The sequence below is a fragment of the Homarus americanus genome, unplaced genomic scaffold (assembly GCF_018991925.1).
Source record: "Homarus americanus isolate GMGI-L3 unplaced genomic scaffold, GMGI_Hamer_2.0 scaffold39209, whole genome shotgun sequence".
In the NCBI taxonomy this organism is placed as follows: Eukaryota; Metazoa; Arthropoda; class Malacostraca; order Decapoda; family Nephropidae; genus Homarus; species Homarus americanus.
The window spans coordinates 139,950-163,578 of NW_024724020.1; the positions used below are offsets into that span (position 1 = coordinate 139,950).

The window sequence follows — 23,629 nt, forward strand, 5'->3', positions numbered from 1 at the left end:
TAGTAACCAAAGTCTCAAGGAAGCACACACAGAAGCCGGATATTTGCTTTAACGCAGAAGGCTATCAGGCTCTTTGCCATGCAAGCAGGATGCATCATTTCAGCCCACTCATTGTTTACATGTAATCCACAACAACAAACTATACTTCAGTGTCAGCAACCTCACAGAAGATCCTTAGGGTCAGGAAAGGTAACCATGGCACTGTCCAATTTCTGTTACACTATGGGATTTCATATCATTTATGACCATAGGACTGTTCTGAGTGTCCCACAGTATTCAACTTAAGAGAGGAGCTCCAACTGTTATGAACTACAGATATCTAAACTTACATGCTCCCCAGATACCATACAATCATTCAAGAGTTATAAGATACAGTATTAGAACAAAAAGAGTTGCAGGGAGGATGTTAGATATGTATTATAGGATGCCACTGATAATGTGATGCCTATAATGTTGCTTCCTGCTGTGTACCCCAGCTGTGAATTTAGTACAGTACTGTAACTTGAACAAAAACAATCTTTAAAGAAAGCTCAAGACCTCCATCATATGAACAATAATTCAGACTCAGGGTTTTGATGAAGCCTAAGAAATAAGACAAGTATACTAGAACAGAACAAAGTTGAGAGAGACACATCCTTGTCAAACACAAAGCACCAAGCAGCTGAAACACAATCCTACTTTAATAACATAATGCTGTATAAAGCTTGGAAATATTCCAAGAAAACTTACACTATCTACTATGGGACCCCCATTTGGAAATCACTAAAAGCTTGTCAAGGAAACCTATAATGTACCTGGTGGAGAAAGAAAAACTTAGAATATGCAAACACAAAGCAATGAAAGGGAAGAACAGGACAAGAGACTGGCTTTGAACTTGAACCAAAGCCGGAGATGGAATCCTCATATTGTAAAAATCATCTCGTCTCATTTGTTAGGAAAGGCGGTACCGTATATACTCGTGTGTAGTTCGAGTTTTTAAGACCAAATTTTTAGGCAAAAAATTGGGGGTCGACCTCTACATGGGTAATAGTTTTGTTAGGTTGAGTCCGTGCATGATGGGAAGGGCGAGGAGCAACTTTTAGCTTCAGACATGAAAATTATTTACCATTTACTGCCAGTAAACAATGGAAACATAAAATATGTACCAATTAGTAATGAACAGCTGTGCAGTGCCTTCAGCAGATGAAGCTCACCAACTAACAATAGGCTAAATTACCTTAAAACGTGCTTTCAGTAGTCTATGTTGAAGTTCTCAGCACAGGCTAACTTATCATATCGTATACGGTATCACAGTACTCATTGACCTACAAAAAATACAGGTAATAAAAACCTTTTCGATATTTCACTTAATATAATACCCGTTAATCCACCTCAACCTCATATTGTTTACAACGATGCACGACGCACCACCAGCTGTTGAGTATCACGGTACACGTGTTTTTCGAATCGTTTTCAGTTAAAAAACTGTTACATCACAAATATATTTTACCTTAACTGTGCCTGAATTAATATATTCTCGGAAATAAATACTAGTAGTTTTGCTGAAACGTGATGTATTTCAATGTAAAATAGGATAAAATACATGACGAAAACAAAAGACTTTACCTAACCCTCCGATGTTCAAGAGATGTTACTCGTTTTTTTATAGTTTTCGGTTAAAATACAGTTATATTACAATGATATTCTATTCATACTGTGCTTGATATAATACATTCACGGAAATATAATATTTTTGCTGAAATGACATATACGTATTACAGTGGAAAGTGGGATAAAACCATGATGAAAACAACCAATTTTCTCTTTCTTTCGTTGTTCAAAAGATGTTATCGTAATCGCTTTTCGATTGGTTTTCAGTTAAAAAAACCTGTTGTATTACAATAATATTCCCTCCTAATTGACTTGAATAAATACTTGAATGGAAATATACAATACTTTTGCTGAAACTACCTGCGTGTCAGTGTAAAGTGTCGTAATAATGGTAAACAATTTGCCTTCGGTGCTCGGTGTTTCGGGAACGGTGACCCTCAGTTATAGGACGTAGAGTGTTTTTACTGAAGGTTTTTGCTGTTCCATTACCCTCAAAAACTTGGGTCGACCTATAAACGAGGCATATCATAATTTAATGATTTCTTGGTAAAAAAATCAGGGTTGACCCATAAACGAGGTAGAATTATAGACGAGTATATACGGTAATTTACATGAAAGAATCATATTCTGTACAGTAGTTGGACTACACCAAACTTCTGGGGGCTGGACATGACACTGGCAGAGGAGATCTTTGGGAATTCACAATGACACCAATAGCATTAATTATATATACAGCTAGACCCCGACTTACGACCGCCGCAGTTGTGACCATTTTTTTTTCTTCTTCAAATGACGCACGCATTTTCTATACCGAAACGTTTCCAGTTAATGTAGTCTCCATGTATAATTAGAAAATTATGGGGGCCCCATGTGCATTCAGCTAACTACATTAAAGGTAAGTGCTCAGTCACACTGTATCCATTCCTCATTATTTATTACTTTCACTGTACTGTATTTCATTGTAGATTTATTATTAATTTTTTTTTATCTATGTCGGACTTACGACCATTCGGACTTACGACCTGGATTTGGGTCCCTAACCCCGTCGTAAGTCGGGGTCTAGCTATATGTATATATATATATATATATATATATATATATATATATATATATATATATATATATATATATATATATATATATATATATATATATATATATATATATAAGTGAGGTTTCTTCGCAATAAATACACATAATTTCCTTTCAGCAACTATATATGATTACGTACTGTAATTATACAGTATATGGGAATTAAACAATAAATTACAATGGACAAATAAGCTAAAAAATATGAATGTGATATTAACCGTAGACATACCAATGAAATAGCTGCCTAAATATCTTTTATTCAAACCAATGTTGATATGGAAAAAAAAAAAAAAAAACTTTTTTTATCTTCTCATTTGTTTCCTTCTTGGGATTGGGCCTGTCACATTGTTCTCTGCCCACTCAATAACCTTGCTCTATCTGCTCTGGTTCTTTACCACTGTCATCCATCCTCACCTCTTGTTTCCACCATGTTCTTGGCTCACGTCTCCCCCACCTCGGATCAGGGCTTCCTTTCTTTCTACATCACATTACAAATCCACCTTGCCACTCTCGTTTCAGTTTGCTTAGGCCCACATGACAGTACTGTATGTCACCTTCTTTAACTGTCATGCAGCATCACACTTCTCACACCACTGAATACATCTTTCCTTTTGCATGAAGAGAAGGTTCTCTTGCCACCAATAAAGCTAACAGCTCCCTAAACTTCCTCCAGGCACTTCTGATTCTTGCAACTGAGATAGCTTGTGTGTGTTGATCATGTCAGCCAAGTAGCTGAACTCAACAGTCCAGGGAAATAAACCCAATGTAGAGTTTTTCCAGCCTTGTTTAAGGCCACATGATTACCTTCATATAAAGTCTGCCATTTACACCCCTTGTGTACCACCTTCGACACTCACTGCACATTGCTTCCAACAACTTTCTTACAGACAGCACAAAGTGATTTACCATTTTTCTCCAAATGGTCCTATACTCCCACCACTAACCATTACTTTTATTTTGTCATATTCACTGTCAGGCCCTTTTTTTTACTCCATTTCACCTTTCCATTTTTCAAATTTCTCAACTATCTCTTCAATACTATCTGCCATCAACACTTAAGGTATTAGCATACAACTACAGCACTCCCAAGGCAGACCAGTCCTAATTAGTAACCAATACAAGGCACTATTTTGTTTAGCAAAATTCTGCTTCAAGGCAGTGACCATATTCAGAAAACAACAAAACCTATAAATACATAGGCACTCTGCCCCAACATCACTGGACTTCTGTGGTCATAGTGTATATCTGGATCTAGAACAATATCTCAGCAAGCAGAATGAACTTATCCACCTCATGAAGGGCAACTGCCCATAAAACTGCCAGACTAAATTACTTACTGAGGAACAGTGTACTGTAGTATGGGTTTGAGAACACACCAGAGGGCCTTGAAAATTAAGGCGCTACACTCTACTGGCCAGAAGTATCACTTATCAAAAGACAGACTGGGTTACTCAAAGTGAGATCAATTGGTACCTTGATACAATACAAAGTGAGTCATGTTGGTGCCCAACTGACATGTTGAAACCAAACTGGGTCATTTGCAAATACAAACTTAATCGTTTAGACACACCGTTCGACTATCACTTTGCTGGAGCGCTTCTCAACACTCCCTCTTCCACCTGGTAGACGACACTCCATAGCTGTTGTCATACAGTGACGATGTCAGCTGACAGCCGCCACCCTCATTGTTGTTTATATGCATTACATGGCTGTTACAATGTCAAGATATGTTGTGTAAGTGTGAGGTATTTACCATGTTTCTGATGCTTGTTAAAAAACTGGACAGTACGTGACTGCATAGTGTACAGTACAATACGTACATTGAAATCTAAAAAAATAATTTGTTCTCCCAACATCACTTCCTAATATTTTTCATATATCATAGTTCTATATAAATGTTGTATAATTGTATGGTTTTGTTTGCTTTATCTGAAATTAATGGGCATGACAAAATAATTTTTTTAAGAAATTTTAGCAAAGTCAAAGGGCGTAAAAAAAAATCAAAAGGTTTTGGAATTACTGTATACAGTATACCAAATTATTTGGCTCCATAATGCCAGAGTAACGTTTTTTAAGGTTTTCTGACAACATTTGATACACCAGTGGCAAATTTTTATAGCATTAAATGAGGAATCTATAAATAGTTAATTTTAATTTTTTGTTCATATTATTTTTTTCCCCTGCTGTCAGGTGTTGTTTTAAGAAATATTGAATTTAATGTCACACATGGTAACTTTATGCTTTGGTCTTGCTAATACCAATTACCAGCTTGGAAAAGAAATATGCATCCAAAGGGTTGAAGCAACTAATGAGAAAGCACTTATCTTTGGTGTCAGCAGCTGGGGTGAACACAACAACTATTCAATTTGAATGTGCGGCTAGGAATTGAATGGGGACTGTGGCTTGGGTGAACTGAACCCAGGGGTGAAGTGTATACTAGCTACTGTGACACCACATGCTTTAAGACCTCCAGCTCTCTACTGTCAACAGGGGAAATGTTGGGTTGTTTTCTCCCCTTTCAAGGTAACAATTGTAATGAGGAGGGTTACCTACCATTTAGATTAGTCACCAACATGAATGCCGGGTCTTCTGAAGCTAGACCAATGGCTCAATGTGTGCATTATATTTGAACTGTCGAGTGAAAGGTAAAAAGCCATAAAATGATAAGCTTTTGGCCTATGGTCTACTGGTTAGTTTGGTTAAGCCTGTCTTTAAAAACAACCCCCCCCCCAAAAATAGGAAAAGGTCTTGTCCTGACCATTTTCCCCCACACTTTATTGAAGTTAGAGATATGAATCAACATGATATTAGTGAACATAATTCTGTAGTACTGTGCCCATACCTAATAGATGAGGTCAGATATCAAATATTTTCAACTTCAGTTCTAAAAGTTTGCAATAAATTATCATATCATGTGAAAGATAGCAACAGAATTTAGCAATTCAACAATAAAAATAAAGAATTAATAGCCAATTATTGTTTTATGGCCATTTTCCACACTTGTGTGGGTTTAGCTGTGATTACCTGATGGCAGCTCTCCATGCTGTGAGAATTCTTGCAAATTCTCTCATCAGGATCCCAACTCTTGGGTGATTTATTACATTCCATCCTCGTGTCAGTCATGGACTACCCCTCGTTCTCCTTCCCCTACATTCAGACTCATGCACCTCTTGACCCTATTGGGTTCCTCCAATCTCTCCACATGCCCAAACTGTCTCAGCCTACCTCTACACACAACTTCACCAATACTCTTTCAGTCACATTACACATCCACCACAGCATTATCATTTCACCTCGCTCAAGCCTGCAGATGTCATCCACTGTAACTGCCCATGTTTCACTGCCATACATCACACAACAGTAGTTACACATACAATATCTTTCTTTTCAAAGAGAAGGTCCGCTTGCCATCAATAAAAGCAGCAACTCCCTAAACTTTCTCTAACCATTTTTGATTCTTGTAACTGAACTCGCTTCAGGACCACCTCCAGAACGATCCTTGTCACTCAAGTATCAGACCTCATCGCCACAGTCCACGGATATATCGCCAATGTCGAGTTTTCCAGCCTTGCCCACATGATTACCAATGCACACAGCACAAAAACCTGCAACTTCCTATTAAAATAAAAAAAATTTTGTATTACCGTACTAAGATAATGTTGTGCATTGATAAAAACTTACAAGTCTCAATTACTCTAAGTGTTATGAAGTACAGTACTGTACCTGTCAAACTTACACTAAAAATTTTTAATAATGTATTTTGTAGGTTTACTTAATTAAAATGAACACCCACCTCTTCCCCATCCAGTCACCACATCCTCACATCAGTAGTTCAGCACCCCAATGGAAATTATACTCTAATGGTTTTCTCAGTTTATCCTTGCTTTGCACTGTCATGCAGTTTTATTACTGACTGTAGCTTTGTCTATACTGTTCACAAGCATGTTGCATAAATGTGATTTTGTGTAATGATTTTCAACTGCATAAACTTCATTTGAGCAGCACATGTTTAACATCTTCAAGCACAGACTGGATAAACTGTGGAATCCAGAAAGGTAATGCAATGATTTACAGTTACAGTATACAACTACATAAACCTTGTCAATAGACATCCCAAAACCATTTAACCAGACAGTGACTTTGAATACCCTAATGGTAAGGAAATATGACACCAGAGGGTTTCAAACATGTCACAACAATAAGCACAGAAAGGTAAAAAACACAAACACTATATGTATACAGTCAAGCCTCGCTTTATGCGGTCCCACTTTACGCGGTACCCTGCCGAAACCGGAATGCTCACTTTCCGCGGTGCGTGTACCCCTTTACGCGGAGAGCGGCTGGCGAGCCGCGCCATTTTTGGATCCAAACCTCCCAACCATCCGCCATGTTGTGTAAGCGGCGCGAGTAGGTTGAGCAGTGTGTGTCTTTGTTGCGTTATCAGTGACGTCATATGACGTATCGGACTGTAATTGGGCCATGCATCCTTACCTCCCTCCGCTGCTAGCTGTGATTGGTTTAAAGTAATAAGACGTGTCCACCCGCGGGAGGGAGGGAGGAAAGACAACGCTTGACCTAGCCGCGGCAGTTTCATCCCTCCAGGCCACACCGTGTATACGTGAATCCATTGTTCTGTAAAATGGCTTCCGTCGGACCACCGCCCCCAGAGAGAAACCTTTCCTTACCTGGACCCAGCCGCCCTAAGCCAAAGAAGACACGACGTTCCTTAAGCTATGAAATTAGGTATAAGATCATACAAGAGTTGGAGAAAGGAACAAGACAGGTTGATCTCGCGCGCCAGCATGGTGTTAACGAATCTACGATCAGGACAATTAAGAAGGATGCAGCCAAGATAAAGGAGCACATGAACATCACAAAGTCTACAGGTACTTCTATGATCAAGTATTGCCACAACCAGGTGCTTCTCAAGACAGAAAAATTACTTGTGAGCTACTTGGTGCATCAGGCGCGACGGAACATGGCGGTAGACACGAGCTCAGTTAAGGAGTACGCACGTGAACTGTATGCTGCAGTGTCACGAAAGACGGGAATTACAGAGCCCAAACCCTTTAATGCTTCCCCTGGGTGGTAACAGAGGTTTAAGAAGAGAAACAAGATCATCAATATCAACATTGGTGGTGAAGAAGCTAGTGCTGACCGTGTGGCGGCTCGGGAATTTCCTCCGTTTTTACGCGAGATTATGGAGGAAGGACAGTACACCGACGACCAGGTGTTTAACATGGACGAATCTGGTCTTTTTTGGAAAAAACTACCTTCCAAGACCTTCGTTGTGAAGAATGCCAGCAAGTGTCGGGGCCGGAAGTTGCAGAAGGAGCACATCACCGTCCTGTTTACCACCAATGCCTCCGGTACCTGTAAGCTTAAGTTATCGGTGATCCACACAGCACGCAAGCCGCACACCTACAAGAGCATGGACATGACCAAGCTAAATGTCCACTGGCTGACCGCACGTAAGGCGTGGATGTTCTCTACACTGTCCCTCTCCTGGTTTGATGACTGTTTCGTTCCCGATGTGAAGAAATTCTGTGAGCAACAGAATGTGCCATTCAAGATTTTGTTGCTGCTGGACAACGCACCAGGACACTCGCCCCTACTGTTAGATCGTCACCCCAATGTAAAAGTGGTCTTCCTTCCTCCCAACACTACGTCTATATTACAGCCCATGGACCAAGAGTTAATCTGTAATGTAAAAGCTGCATTCTCTACTAAAAAATTCAAGCTCCTGAACGACTACACCAACACCAAGGAAGAGTTGCGTAACCTGAGTGACACCAACACCGATAGCAAGAGCGAAGACGACGAGGATCAACAGTTGGCAGAGCAAGAAGTACTTTTAAAACAATTCTGGAGAACATTCAACGTCAAGAAAGCTGTGGACTTCTTGGTGGAGGCATGGGATCAGCTGTCTGTAGCAACTGTTCGTCACGCATGGAGACATGTGTTGCAAGGCATTCCGGGCGTTAGGCAGAGTAAATCTGTGACTGGTGAGGTTCAGACTGTTGCAGTAGCAGAGTGTTACAGCTGCAGGCTTCTCCGAGACCACCAACGACGACATCCTGGAGGTGATAAGGGATCCTGATGTGACTACCGACGACATGGTAGATGATGATGACGTCAGTGAAGAGGCAGGTGGTGCGTCATCCCAAGAAGAATGCCGTTTATCCCATAGTAATGTTAGGGGTGCCATCGAGTGTATCGAGAAAGCCAAGCTCCTCCTTTCCGACGACCCTGACGCAAACAGGTATGAAATCTTCACTACCCAGCTGTTGCAGACTATGGAGCCCTACATCAAGGTGTATCACGACAACATAAACACCAGCCGTCAGCAAAGCATAACAGAGTTCTTCGCTCGCAACCCACCACAGCCAGCCCAAGCCAGTGATAGTGACAGAGGTAGAGACAGTGATGATGACTTTGAGGGATTTGTCAGGGAGGCACTAGTAAGTGTGGATGACACCGATGAAGACTCACCTGAGGGCCAGTAGCCTGCCCTCTGCCTCGGAACCAGCCTCCATTCCCCTACGCCGACCCATCTCTTCTACTAGCGTAAGTGTTAACCCCAGCCTTGTTTTTTTCTAACCTAACCTTCAGTTTATTCTTCTCTTATTGACTGTTCCCTTCTATATTATGTGTGGGTGAATACCATCATAAAGTTAAGAGGTTATTTTTAGTAAAACGTACGTATTGTGTCGGGAAAAAGTGGAGTTTGGGGGTCGGCCCGGTCTCTATTTCAATTAATCCCATATGTTATGTTGTTCACTTTACGCGGGCCGCCGTGGGTTTAAATAACAGCGTAAAGTGAGGGTTCACTGTATAAGTTAATTTTCTAACACCCCCAATACACTGTGGCTCTCAGCATCAATTTGCGACCAATGCTTCATCTGCAAACACACTACCATTCAATTACGGTATTCCTTAATACAGTATACAACAGACACATTAACCTTATGCACCAGTGTTTAAGAGAAGCTAAAAGTATGCCAGTGAACACCTGATCATATATCAGTACAGTAATCCATATCTCAACACTTAGCCTTAAAACCACTGAGTCCATAAAACAATGGCCAGATACATCATGGAAATGGTTAATTGTAATACACCCCTGTAATAGAATACTGTACTGTACGGTTACTTTATAGTTTTGAAACTTTTTCCATTAATTCAAGTAGAATAATCCAGAGAATGATTTTCCATCATGATGAGCCAAGTTGTGCAGTTTCACACTAAATGAATAAAAAATAAATAAATTGAAGGACTTGAGAAGACTAATTTTTTTTTGATAGCAAGGATGACATGCAATATTGGAAGGTCTTTGAACTTTCAGTTTGGTGAGCTAAAAGTCATCTTTTTCTGGCAGTCACCCAAAATATGATGGCAACAAATTGAAACGTTTGCCAAGGTATACTGCACTTGAATTGAATTGAAACAGTTTATTTAGTCAGAAAAACACAGATACAGAGTGGATAATAATAACAATATTAACATGGCTGAGCCATTTGAGAACCTGAGCTCTCTTTGAGGCACCTGATATATACTATACATTTATCTCAAGGAAGTACTGTACATATTATGTAACAATTAGTATCATCTGGAATAGTACAAGAGCATGGTGGTAATAAGAACATCTCATAATGTTACCACGGTTATCACTTCAATATTTATTAATTTTATTTATTTATTATTATTATTATTATTATTATTATTATTATATATTATATAAATAAATAAATAAATAAATAAATAAATAAATATATATATATATATATATATATATATATATATATATATATATATATATATATATATATAAATAAATAAATATAATGGGGGAGCAGTACAACATAGCTTGTACAGTAATAAGGTTGAACAAGAGGACAGAGCTGTCAGGATTATGTCTAGTTGGCAATTATGTTTATTGCAATGGTAATTACTTATCTATTTACATGATAATTCCCAATAAAACGGTTTTGATGATACAATAAAAGCAGGTACTGTAAATATAGTAGGTGTTACAAGAAATATTAATACTTAGACAGATATTTTGTAAGAGATGATTTAAAGGAAGGGAGCGTAGTCTTTGCTTGGATGGGTGGGGGTAAGTTGTTCCACACCTTCACACTGTGATATTTTATGGAGGTCTGGGACTGAGAAGAGCGCATGGGGGGGGGGTCCTAGTAGCTCTGGGTGCCTTAAGTTGTAACTCGGATTATTCCGGAACTGGAAATAATTATTGTCAAGCAAGTGATTGATAGATTTGTAAGCAAAGAGGGCACAGCAGTAGGTGTTAATATCTTCAAATTTAAAATTTTTCGTTTGTGTGATCTATTTTTTTCAAGTAGGTCACTGTCCGTACAATTCTCTTTTGTGCAGTAACCAGAGATTGTGTTTTTGAAGAGCCAGAGGCCCCCATAGTGTGTGACAGTGTATCAGGTGTTGGGAAACAAGATCATGATAGATTTCTTTCATTGCCGTGAGTGAGTGACTGTTGAGTGTGATACATGATACCGCACTGAGTTAGTGATTAAATAATTTTACCTTTAATAGTGTGTTTTAACATTGACAAAGCTTCAATGTGCAGGTTATACGTATATAATTTTTTTTTAAGGATTGTAAGGTCAAAAAACTCCTAAGGTAAAGGTTTTACTCTGACATCATATTATTTGAAGAGATCTTGTTCTTGGGTGATGGTATTTTCACCAATGTTCATTTTAATGTAGAGAATGTTAATCAAATGACAATACCTGTACAAGGAACAGCAGACCATAAGAACTAACCAAACTCAATGCCCCTACAACAGTTTTGGATGGGTTTGACTGGCTCTTATGGTCTGCTTCAGAAGTGGTTCTTTAACTCATTGTTTCCACACACACCTAACAGGTTTGCATTCTGTGCATCAAAATAGATACTGGTGAAGAAGCCACAGAGAAAACACAAGAAGAGCAGAGTGAAACTGATGGAAAAAGAACTTTGGCCATCCTCTTCTTGTCATATTCCCTGGACCATCTTTGCAACTCTGGCTTAACCTTCTACTCTAAGGCTAGGTGCAAACTGAGAATGCAGGTCAGCAGCACAGAGCATCAGCAGAGCACAGTAGAGGTGTGGTGCACACATTGACCAGCAGTCGGTCTTGCTGCATGGTAGTCATGTACTGAATAATTACGTAAATTTCTTTCATAATCAATATTAGTTTTAGTATTGATTTTAAATCTTTGCTTTAGTTTGCAATACTGTACATTTACTGTCTTCTAACTTGAGAGTTTCAGTCATACAATCCCATATGCCATCTTTCAGTTTGGTTTTCATGTACTGTAGTCAGGATGGCTAGTGTCATAAAGTACCCTTTGACTCCAAACAGCCTCTATAAGTTCCTCCGCCATATAAAAAATTTATGATTTTATGCCTTGAAACACCTAGCACGTGCACAGGTCGAGCAGAAAACTGTGTTCCAACCACTATGCTGTGCAGCCCAACACAGGCCTGCGCCTCCTCTGTGCTGCCCTAGGCCCCAATGTGCACTGAAATTTGAAAAGACTAGACACAGATTTCTGCACTGCCCTGCATCACCTGTGTTACCTGCATCTCAATGTGTGCTTAGGCTCACTCTCCCCAGCCATATTGCATACCTATGTGACTTTATATCTTTCTGTAGTATAAAGTTTAAAGAATTACAGGATCTTCTGTTCTGAAATCATACAGGAAATTACAATCACATCTACAATATAATTATTTCTTTAAGCAACTACACACCGAATAACTATAAAGCCCAGGACACTGCAGCCCAAAAATAGTGGTGCAGATTTGTTAATAAACGACGGTATTAAAACAAAAACACAAATAAGGTTAATGTGTATTGGAATGGATCGGTCAAGTTTATTTTCAAAATTTCCCTTAAAACAAAAATTAATCTTACCTAATCAGTTAAGAAAACATACATGGTTCTAATTTCAACCGTAAATTTTCTCTATTCTTAAAAGCCATTATCATTTTTACTGCATAGCTTACATCAAGAAAGTAAATCTGAAAAGTAGAGAAAATTTAAAGTCTAAATGGGCCCAATCATCATTAAATACATGGAATAAAAAATAAATTAATAAATGCAGATAATGAAGCTTCCCTAAAATTACATTTTCCAGACAACTAACTCAATTTTCAATTACACACTCGAGAACATCTCCAGAACTTCACGATTCAGTCTAAAGAAACGGCTAACTCCTCCGAGACAGCAACAACAGGCCTAGCACCGACTTTTCTCTTCAAACAAAACTAGTTCAACTTACAACCCTCAGAACTTCCAAAGCAAACCTCTCAAGTCTTACGAAGCTCTGCTCTGTGATTAGTGTGTAGCTGCTATGGCTGACCCTCTGTTTCTGTCTCACAATCGTGTTTTGACTACATAAACCACAAGAAATAAAAACCTCACTTATGAATCTGATGCCAAAAACCCAAACTGGGGGTCAAGCAAGTGTGGCCTAGTTAAATGAGGCAGCTGGCTGGTGAGGTCCAGCAGCTGGGCCACCGTGCACACATTCCCAGGTCACCACCACCTGGTAAACAGTTAGAGTCAACAAGCCGGGAGGACCCAAGAAAAGTGGTGGTAATGTTTGTGAGAGTGGTGGTGATGCTGGTGATACTGGTTGGAGGTGATGATGGTGGCAGGAGATAGAGACGCCGCTGCCCGTCACCTGGCAGCCTCCCTCCCTCCACCACTTCCACACCAGCCAGGGCGCCTCCACCGAGCCAGGAAGGGTGGCAGTGGCCCAGGGCACGGGTTGGCCATCCCTTAGGAAGCCACATGCCCACGACATCTACTGTCAAGAGGTGAGGGACGGCCACAACCCGTCACCAGTGTGGTGTCCGTCTGTGTGACGCAGCTCCCATCTCTCCTTATTACACTCCTTCTAACACACTTTAACACCCGCTTGGGCCTCCACCATTGCCTTCTACCTACCTTGGAAGGGCTTCTGCCCCTTCTTTCCAGTTCTATCCTCTTCTCCATGTCCGCGGTGCGTGTAGGGCGGCGTGGGACATAACCTGGCTCAGAACCACAAGTGTTCGCGCGTCTGTCGCCCCGCGCCTCCCCCCGCTCCTCCCCCGCCACCACGCCTTTCCTCCCCGCCACCCTCCAGTCTTCCCCCGCCACCACAACAACCAACACACAAAGACACTCACATATTGCCACCAAAATTATTATTACCCTCAAAGCGTCAAACTACATGACAAAACTCAAGTACGCTCAAATTATTGAGTTACATATGGCCTTCCAAACCACTTAAACATATTTCCAGTTAAGTGTATCGCGGAATCACTTTGTTGATAACAGGTTTGCATATTTTTACATTTACATATACATACATAAAACTATGCCAGAAATATATGTCATGCATATTAAAATAGGTTAGTTCCTACTCCAGGAATCACAAATACTCTATTTTGTTTGAGGAGAGGATTCACATACGCCTTCATACGCTTCTCCATACTTCCCCATGTTACACATTAACTTAGGAGTTATTCATCAGACAGACATTAGTAGAGTTCTGTGAACTTTGTTACGCGCGACAACTTTACTTCACATTCCCTAACATACACACATTCTACGGCCATCTACAGGGTCTTATCAGTTACTCTTTTAATACAGCCATTCTGCTAATAATTTACAACAGAAGATAATACCAATTTAGTTTAATTACTTTGTGAATTCAAATCGATCAACATTATATCAACTTTGATATCGTACAAAATCGCAAAGGTTGCGAAAATTGTTCTGTCTATCTGATATTTGTTATCTCCCTTGTTCTAAATGAAAAAGTGCTTTATATAATTCAATATATTAATTAAATATAAATAATTATTAGAGTAATTTTAAAATAAAAAACTTAATAGATCGAAGATTTACTAGCCCCTATCAGAAATTTCCCTCAATTTAGGGAAATTTTACCAAAACAGCATCGATCTTGGAGGTGGAAGCGCCATCTTCAAAACAGCCAATCAGGGCCCGGAGTCACCACTACTTTCTCGTGACGTCACTTTGCGAAATATTCGAAACGTTGAGCTGAAAGTCTTGAATAATCTATCGGTACATTTTTTGTATTACATTTCAAGACCGATGGTGATTAAAATAGTGTCTTAAATTCTTGAAAAGTCTTGTAAGCAATTGAGATTCACAATAAGGTATGAGTTTTACCTGGCATTTCAGTGACTCACACAGTTGCAACATGGTAACGTGTGTATGAAACGTTTCACCATAATGGCTTAACTTGACAAGGTACAATATCTTTTGAGCCTATATTATACTCTACGGAAGGTACCAGAGCTTGTTGTCTTCATGTAACTCATTTAGAGCGTAAATAAACAATTGTTTTTTAATTGTATGTGTGAATCTGTTTCATGATAAACCATCACTTAAATAAACTTCCCTGTGATAGAATTATTAAAATTATATGTAATAATCATTATAAACCTTTCCTAAATATTAAAATCCAGCAAGTGATTATTATACATTTGTTCAATTGAAAAAGGAAGAATAAACGTCATCGCTTCACGAAATACAAGAAGGATTAGGAGCTTATCCCCTTGTCCTACATAGTCAATTATTCACCACTTATGTTATCAGTTTCGCAATAGATACATTAATACGATGATACATGCACTTTTGAGGCTCGGAGTTGGAGTCACAAAAAATATGCATGATTAATATTCCTCATATGTGACGACGTAAGAATGCGCGTGAACAAATTACAAGAATACACACGTCACACACACCAAAAAATCCAAATTATACGAAGGCTACATTATCTAGACACATTTCCTTACCACTACTTGGGAAACAAAATTCTGGAACAGGGTGGTAATATCGACAATATTTACTTAGATTTTGCCAAGGCTTTTGACAGTGTACCCCATGAAAGGCTGAAAATTAAACTGGTAGGGTACGGGATTCAGGAGAATGTCCTGGCGTGGGTAGAGGACTTTCTACATGACCGCAAGTAGTGTGTGGTGGTTAATGGCACGAAATCATCGTCTATATCCGTAACAAGCAGTGTATTGGGCCAGCTGCTGTTTGTTTGCTTCATAAATGACATGCCTGACGCTGTACATCCCTCCATACAAATGTTTGCGGATGACGCCAAGTTGTTTCGGGAAATTAAGAACCACGAGGACTGTGAAGAGCTGCAGAAGGATCTCTGTGAGCTTCAAGAATGGTCGAAGAAATGGCTGCTAAGATTCAATGCCACGAAGTGTAAGAGGATGCACCAGGGACGTACCAACAGTAAGGAGGCGTATCATACTGTATGTCCCAACGGGACGAAGCGACTGCATTAAATGAGACGGAATTTGAGAAGGACCTAGGTGTGTACGTTGACAATGAACTGAAGTTCTTGGGCCATTGCGAAAAGAAGGAAAACCAGGCAAATAAGCTATTAGGTCTCATAAGAAGGTCGTTCAGATATCTAGATGGTCCGTCCCCCGTAACGATCTTCAAGAGTGAAGTGCTTCCCCGCCTGGAGTACTGTCACCCCGTCTGGTCCCCGAGATATGCTAGGGACTATCAGCTGATTGAAAATGTCCAAAGGAGGGCCACCAGATTGGTGCCTGCACTGCGGCACCCCAGCTACCCAGAGAGAATGGAGCGCCTGAACTTGCCTATCTTGTGCTACAGACGGGCAAGGGGAGATCTGATTAAGGTGTACAAGCCTCCTCCTGTCCGCATGCCCAGTATTTGCCAACAGTGCGTGACAGAGACGTGACCGATCGCCCGGGCGGCTAGCGAGCCGATCTTTTGGTGAAGAAGATAAATAAAAAGGAAAAGTAATCAGAGACGTGACCGATCGCCCAAGCGGCTAACGAGCCGATCAGTGGTGAAGAGGATAAAAGTAAAAAAGTAAAAAGTAGGCGGAGCTGGTGCCACCTCCCGGGTGGGGGTTACAGCGGGTGGAGGGTGCACTGCTGCCCCCTGGCCCTGTGTCGGCACACTTGCTTCCACAACCCTCCCCCTGAGTATAACCCATGTACACCCGTCCCCGTTCTTCCTTGACTCCTCCCTCTTCTGTTTCATTATTAGGGACCTGCCACGCTTTGCCATAAACTGATAAATTGTACCGGGAATTTTCCCCCCACACACTCATCATTCTGTCACTTTATGTAACTTGCTGACAAAACCCATGACCCTTCAGGCTTTTACGCCCTAATGCATGAGTCATAAAGGCAAGCATGAACTCCGCATGCTTCCCAGATGGGCGCTGTAAACGATTCTGCTCTTCACCTTGCACAGGATGTAAAGGGGTGCCCAATAAACTAGCCCCCTCGGGGGCAATCTGTGAGGGGTAACTTTTTTGAAGTGAGAGTTGTGAACTCTTGGAACAATCTGCAGAGTGTGGTGACGGCACCGAGTGTGAGCTCTTTCAAGACCAGACTTGACCAACATGAGCAGGTTCAGATACATTCAGGAGCCGGTGCATGCCCAGTGCTTGCCAACAGTGCGTGACAGAGACGTAACCGATCGCCCAAGCGGCTAACGAGCCGATCAGTGGTGAAGAGGATAAAAGAAAAAAAGCGGGTGACGGTGACGAGGATGGTGTGTAGTAGCTTCGTCTCAAACTGACAGGTGACATGGTGACGATCGGAGAGTTGAGTCAGTATATTGAGCGCCTCTTGGTCTGTGGTGATATAAAGAGGAGAGAATAGTCTTGCATGCCCTCTTCTGCACTTCCTCTTGGAGTCTTCGTTATGTAGCATTTAAGGAAGAAGACCAGGCAGGGGAAACATATGTGAGCTTAGGAAGAGTGAATGTTATGTAAACATTCAAGAGCTCGGACGCAGGAACTCCAAAGGGACTTTATAGACGACGTGACGGAGGATGGGACACGATAGCTGGAATATTTGACGGTTGTACTGATGTGTTCTTTCCAGTTCAGTTTGCTTTATAGTGACGCTGAGAAGCTTGGTGGAATTCACAACCTGGAGTGTGTTGGGGCACAGAGTGTGTGTGTGTGTTTTAGTTAAAGTGAACGTAACTTTGTTAATTCTAAGTTGGGGTTTATAATTTTACCGCAATCTAAAACTCTTTATCAATTCCGAATTATTGACAGATTTTGACGCACAAAACTATAATTGTTATAGCGATTTGTAGTGATAGGTATAGGTATGTTGAGTGATCCAAGAGAAGGTAATGGTGGAGGTGATAGTACAGAACTAACATAATTAAATAACACACTAAAACGCCACTCCCGATGAAGCTTATTGTGACAATTTGAACGATTTAGACAAATTTAAACGTGCTTGATAAATTATTTTTATAAGCAGCATATTTTTACGTAATGAGTTTGTTTTTACTGTTTTTGCGTTATTTGTCGACGCTTTTAACGTTTTGTTTAATTAAATAAAAGTTCCTGGTGACAATTTCCGTTTATTTTTTATCAATTCTTAGAGTAATATTAAAGAACATTTGCCACAACTCTCGTGTGTTCTAGTGGGAAGGTCCCTCACAATAAGGCAATCAAGGCAATAGATTTGAAGATCATTAGATGCTGGAATTTCTGGGACGATGAGACAGTTTGCAGGAAGAGAAGTATGGGACATCCTCCGCCTCAGAGATTTAGCTATACAGTACTTTACTTTATCCTCTTCGCCACTGATCGGCCTTGTCTGTATCCCCAGACCAATATGAACCGAGACAATATTATGCCTGTGAACCATAAGTCCACGTCGATGATACTTATATGAGAAAGAAGGAAGCTGATTATCTGCCACCCTGTGAGTGTAATTATTAATTAATTACCTAAAGATTAAAAAATGTGACGGATGGATAAGCTACTTTCTCCATCACCCTGTGGTGGGTTGTAGCGAAAAAATCGCAAGAGGACAGACACTAAGCTTGTGCTGTACTCTAATCGACTTGTTTCATTCTCTCGGTGTTACCTTTTTAAGGATACTTATTTGATTATTCAGGATAACTCGATTAATAATACGTGGTTTATAGCACCAACCAAACCTACTTAACCTTACCTAACTTCAGAGCCCCCAGACCCCCGGCATATTGAATATCTCGGTTATAGGTCGTTTGCACGGGAGACGTCATATAAAAAGTGTCTTAGAATTTTCTAATATATTGTTTGCAAAGAAAAAAATTCCCGAGTTTCGGTTGCTGGCAAGATATGTAATAATAGCTTTTCTAGTACAGTACTGTAGTTATCTGATTTTCAACTCACGATATCTCTATTATGCGTAAAATGAGCTTAAAGTGTTATAGAAGAAAATCGTCTTGTTTTTGTCTGAAATTAACATTCAACACAAAAAAACACCCTATATCTAATTATGTCTTTTACTATAAATTGACCTTCAACATTCAAATTATAATAGAAACATATGTCACACAGGAACTCGACTGATTTAATATTTTTCTCCCGGAAGAGCGAAGCTTAATGAGAGACGCCTCTCGGTCACACCGGAAGGCTTCACCGCGACGGTGACGTGCCATACTTTTTATTTTATAGTCATTTTATTAGTTGAGGAGATTATAGTGCAGTGTATTAAAAAACTGTTTGCACAACGTAATGAATTAATACGCGCGTACAGGAGTACAGGAGACCTTGATAATTGTGTTTAGATATTCCCTAGAAGTAATGTGGGGTTATGAGATATTGGTTCACACTCAGGATGGGATGGAGAAAGGAAACTCACAATGTGCTCTCTGTATACATATTGTATTGGATGTACAATGCAGCTTGGTGCTGGGTTGATTGATTGATACGTTTATTGAGATACAAAAAACATTAATACATCTCAAAGGGATGAAGTGACATGTCATCCCCACCCCAGTCCAGGAATGTCCCTCTCAGGACTCACATAAATCCCTAATATTTCATATAATCAGTTATAGTACATAGTTATATTCTAGATGCAAAATTTCTATATTTCTTTAATATTTCATCTATTTTCCTATTTTTAAACATCCACTCTATTTGCATGGGGACATTATTTATATGGGCATTTCTATATACATTAAGCAATGGGCATTCCAGTATTTGGTGCTGGGGAGTGGCAGCGTGGGTCCAAACGTGGAGTAGAGAGAGCTGGTTGGTGAGGGTGCTCAGAGTAGGACACGCAGCTTGTAGCCATAGTCGCCGGCGAGAGGGGGAGCCACCAGGCAGGAGTGGAGGTGTTGCTTGCTGGTGGCTGCAGATAGAAGAAGGAGGTGTTGCTTGCTGCAGCTGGGCTAGAAGAAAGAGGTAGGTCAAGGCCACGTGAGGTCTTATATTGCGGGGGTAGGCGTGGCTTGATAGTTGACCTCCGCTTTGTTAGGCGGCGCTGGTTACCGACCTAGACCACAAGGCGCAGGCTGGGGAATTCGGAGAGGGTCGGCTGGTCAGCGACAAATGGCGGTTGTAGGGGAGGTATTCACTACAGTAACACGTATAAAACATAAATGTGCATTCCAGCTTTTTTCTGCTCTTAACTGTTTCTTCATAATGTTAGCTGTGACGTGTATGTACCCGTAGTACGTACTTCTAACATCCATTCAGACTCCTTTCATTCCTCATATATGTTGGTATTGTAGTGGACGTCTCCCCTACAACTACATATCCGCATTCCGATGCGCCGCCGTATCCTAGCAACCAAGCGAGCGGCGACAGCAGATGTTACCACCTTCCCTAGCAACGAACCAAAGACCGGCGACTTTCTCGGGTTTTCCCAACATGACTCACAGAGGACTCACGGCTGCTGGGTATATAAGCTCTGTCTCTCCATTGAGATTCATTCTAGCCTCTCTTCTACAACACGCAACACCTCCTCCTCCGCCGCTGCCTGGCGGCCCTCGCCTCTCCTCCGCCTGCCTGGCGGTCCTCGCTCCCGCCAGCGAGCATGGCGACCCACCAGCTGTCCTTCTCTGAGCTTCCTCACCAACCAGCTCTCATTCTGGTCTCTCTTCTTGAACAAGCAACACCTCCTCCAGCAAGCTCCACGCTGTCAGCATTCATTCAACCAGGAGGCCAGCAACAGGCAACATCTTCTCTAACGAAGCTCCTGCACATCTACCTCCTTCAACACGCTACTCACCGAACGTCTCTACTGAGCAGCTCCTCACCACACGGCACCTCCAGCACCAGACTGTCTATCATATAACTTATATTATACAAGAAAACCACCTTAGAGTTTCCATCCATCCTGAGTGCTAGACAACATTATACCACGAACTCCTACAAATGGTGACTCCCGGAGATTAGCACTCACACAGGATGGAGGAGACACTGATCACGCTCCCAGTCTTCAAGCAGCATAGAAGAATGGCTTATCCACACAGAAGCAGCTCTGCTACTCTAAGCAGACACCAGCTCCTCTTCCTGCCCCAAGCACCACATCCTGACGACCCCAGCACACCCGTCCTGCCTCAGACGCCGACCCCGGCCCAGCAGTAACCCCTGACGCGGCCTCTGTTCCTGAGTGCGGACCCACACACACACCCCTCTTTTCTCCCTCAGGTACTCCCTGCTAATGTCCTGCACCCTGCTGCTGTCGTGGACCCAGCTGCTGTCACGAGCCCTAATCCGCTTCTGCTGACGCAGCCCCTGCTCCTGACCCAGGCCCACACACACCCCAGCAGGCGCATCTGACGACCCTGTACCTGTCGTGAGGGAAGCACAACATTCATCGCCTCCACACACCCTCTTTTCTCCCTCAGGTACTCCCTGCTAATGTCCTGCACCCTGCTGCTGTCGTGGACCCAGCTGCTGTCACGAGCCCTAATCCGCTTCTGCTGACGCAGCCCCTGCTCCTGACCCAGGCCCACACACACCCCAGCAGGCGCATCTGACGACCCTGTACCTGTCGTGAGGGAAGCACAACATTCATCGCCTCCACACACCCTTTTTCTCCCTTCTCCCACAGATAGTGTGTATCTAGACAGTTGTATTTCAGCGATCGGCTCATTCACGCCATCGCCGTTGTCTCACATGAGGCATGCACCGCCCGGTCTGCCTCACATGTGCTAAGCAACTCTACAGACAACAAGTCTCCTACACCGCCTGGAGGGAAGGGGGAGTATTGTAGTGGACTTCTCCCCTACAACTGCGTATCCGCATTCCAATGCGACCGTATCCTAGCGAGCGGCGACCAGATGAACAACAAAGACCGGCGACTTTCTCGGGTTTTCCCAACATGACTCATAGAGGACTCACGGCTGCTGGGTATATAAGCTCTGTCTCTCCATTGAGATTCATTCTAGCCTCTCTTCTACAACACGCAACACCTCCTCCTCCGCCGCTGCCTGGCGGCCCTCGCCTCTCCTCCGCCTGCCTGGCGGTCCTCGCTCCCGCCAGCGAGCATGGCGACCCACCAGCTGTCCTTCTCTGAGCTTCCTCACCAACCAGCTCTCATTCTGGTCTCTCTTCTTGAACAAGCAACACCTCCTCCAGCAAGCTCCACGCTGTCAGCATTCATTCAACCAGGAGGCCACCAACAGGCAACATCTTCTCTAACGAAGCTCCTGCACATCTACCTCCTTCAACACGCTACTCACCGAACGTCTCTACTGAGCAGCTCCTCACCACACGGCACCTCCAGCACCAGACTGTCTATCATATAACTTATATTATACAAGAAAACCACCTTAGAGTTTCCTTCCATCCTGAGTGCTAGACAACATTATACCACGAACTCCTACAGTAGCTACTGTGATATTTTGTCAACTGGTACCCTTAAATGCACAACGTTTTCAGTCGATTGTCTTTTTTTTCTATAGGTGCTTCAGCCGCCAGGGTTATCAAACACCGTCCTTAAGGTTTATTTCTACCACAGACAACGCTTAGAAATTCATGTAGGAGGCGCCTAGTCACCTCAAGTAATACCCAGCGGGTAATTTAGCGAATATAATGCTGCCCCACGGTGCATATTGTAAACAGCTCAGAAGCGCCAGTCATTTCCGGCGCAGTGACAACCTTTCCTCAAAATAATTAATTTTCTTTTAGATTTGCTCAATCTTTTAGAAATAATGGCAGAAAACAACACGGGCAAAATAAACGTATTCTCTGACATTTTAGGCTGAAGCAAAACAGCCAATGGAGGTGTATTGCCGTCTGGAAATTTCTTCCAAGTTAGATTTTGATAGGTAGGCATTAAACTGGCACTCGCCACCCAGTTGTTTTACAGAGGAACATAACTATAGTGGCGAACAACAGCATCTGATTGGCCAGTTCACCAATCAACAGGGTACGATCACAATTCAGGAGCGTCATTGGGAGGCTGGAAGCACTCGACCCCCAAGGCCTGGCTTGCTCCTCCCAAGGGCTGTCTTGCTCTCCAAGGAAAATTGTTAATGATATTCCTTTTTCATATAGACGAATTTGGATTTGGTGAGATCATCTCAATGGTATTTTTATGATGCATAATTAAACAAAATGATGAGTATTCATTTGTTTTCATCGTTCCCATTGCCTATCATTTATAAACTTAATAGCAGCAAGGAAGTAAGTCATATTGCTAGCAGCCACGCGGTCCACACCGGGCATTCAAAATGCAAATTGAAAATATATAACATATTGGAACGTGTTCCGTCTGTTACAGCATCACTGGCGGCACTGCGGTGGAGCAGGATTTTGACCCCTACTCTTTGCATGTAATGGTGTCCCACCCCCCTCCCCCACCTAAGCAAAATCTGAAATGACGCCCCTGTCACAATTAGATAAAAATTTTATCATACCAGCCGATCAGTGCCTGCACTTCGGCACCTCAGCTACCCTGAGAGATTGGAGCGCCTGAACTTGTGGGGTACGTGATATTTCTCCTCCATCCTGTGTGAGTGCGAATCTCCGGGGTCACCATTTATGGGGTACGTGTTGTTTGGTTCACACTCAGGATGGGATGGAGAAAGGAAACTCACAATGTGCTTTCTGTATACATGTTGTATTGGATATACAATGCAGCTTGGTGCTGG

General features: G+C 41.9%; 1 protein-coding gene across 1 annotated transcript in view; it reads right to left on the bottom strand.

Moving 5' to 3' along the window:
* LOC121863999 (acidic leucine-rich nuclear phosphoprotein 32 family member A-like) overlaps positions 1-13,782 on the bottom strand; it is a 46,693-nt gene extending 32,911 nt beyond the window's left edge. Inside the window, exon 1 of the mRNA XM_042362875.1 lies at positions 13,652-13,782. Within this exon, the coding sequence (XP_042218809.1) occupies positions 13,652-13,699 (48 nt within the window). The 5' untranslated portion in view covers positions 13,700-13,782. The remainder of the gene's footprint in view (positions 1-13,651) is intronic.
* Between the last annotated feature and the right edge of the window lie 9,847 nt (positions 13,783-23,629).